General features: G+C 50.6%; 1 protein-coding gene across 1 annotated transcript in view; it reads left to right on the top strand.

The window, feature by feature from the left end:
* Positions 1-2: 2 nt before the first annotated feature.
* Positions 3-879, top strand: part of LOC106106471 (lachesin-like) — a gene marked incomplete at its 5' end in the record, with an annotated part of 2,142 nt that continues 1,265 nt past the window's right edge. The window contains 3 exons of the mRNA XM_013287050.1: positions 3-125; positions 264-404; positions 600-701. Of these exons, the coding sequence (XP_013142504.1) occupies positions 3-125; positions 264-404; positions 600-701 (366 nt within the window). The remainder of the gene's footprint in view (positions 126-263; positions 405-599; positions 702-879) is intronic.

Raw genomic sequence — 879 nt, forward strand, 5'->3', positions numbered from 1 at the left:
CACGGGGCGGGGGCACGCGCCTCGCCAAGCGCTACGTGGGCCTCTACACGGGGCCCTACTTCGACCCCACAGCGCCCAACAACATAACCGCCCAGCTCGGCACTCACGCCTACCTACCGTGCAAGGTGCGATTTCTCCAATCCAATGTTACTATTATTATTTTTGTAAGGCGACTTCAATACTCCTTTGAGATTAATTGCTTCCTAACATAAGGAGTTGTTATGAGGAGTGCGTAGATCAGGCAGTGGTACAATGTCGCCCAGATCCGGCAGCTGAGCAACAAGTCGGTGTCGTGGATCCGGCGCCGCGACGCACACATCCTCACCGTCGACCGCTTCACGTTCATCGCCGACGAGCGCTTCCAGGCCTTCCTCGTCGAGGCTACCGACACCTGGACTCTGCAGGTCTCCCTATTTTCTTCACCTTGAAATACTAAGTAAAAACTTTTTTACCTCATTTTAATATTTATGGTAGAAGAAGCGTGCAAACTGCGGCGTTTCGTAAATAGAATAGACATTACTAGTTAGGATTTCGAAATATGCCAACGCTGTTAGGCGTGGTATGGCGCCTGATGTGACGACGAATGCGTGTGTCGGCAGGTAAAGTACGTGCAGGCGCGCGACGCCGGACTGTACGAGTGCCAGGTCGGCACCGAGCCCAAGATGAGTCACTTCGTGCAGCTCAACGTTGTCGGTGAGTACCCTTCCTGAGCCGCTCACTTCCATCGTTTGACCACCACTGACTACATCAAATCTGGCCGGTAGGGATCTTGTTACCCTGAGTTTTAACAGATAAGCATTCCAGTTATTACACCTGTCGTGTGTTTAGTTTCTATGTGTTCTTATTAATTTACGAAATATACTTCTTAAACAGTCTCAC

The sequence above is a fragment of the Papilio polytes genome, unplaced genomic scaffold, assembly GCF_000836215.1.
Source record: "Papilio polytes unplaced genomic scaffold, Ppol_1.0 DF822178.1, whole genome shotgun sequence".
Lineage (NCBI taxonomy): Eukaryota > Metazoa > Arthropoda > Insecta > Lepidoptera > Papilionidae > Papilio > Papilio polytes.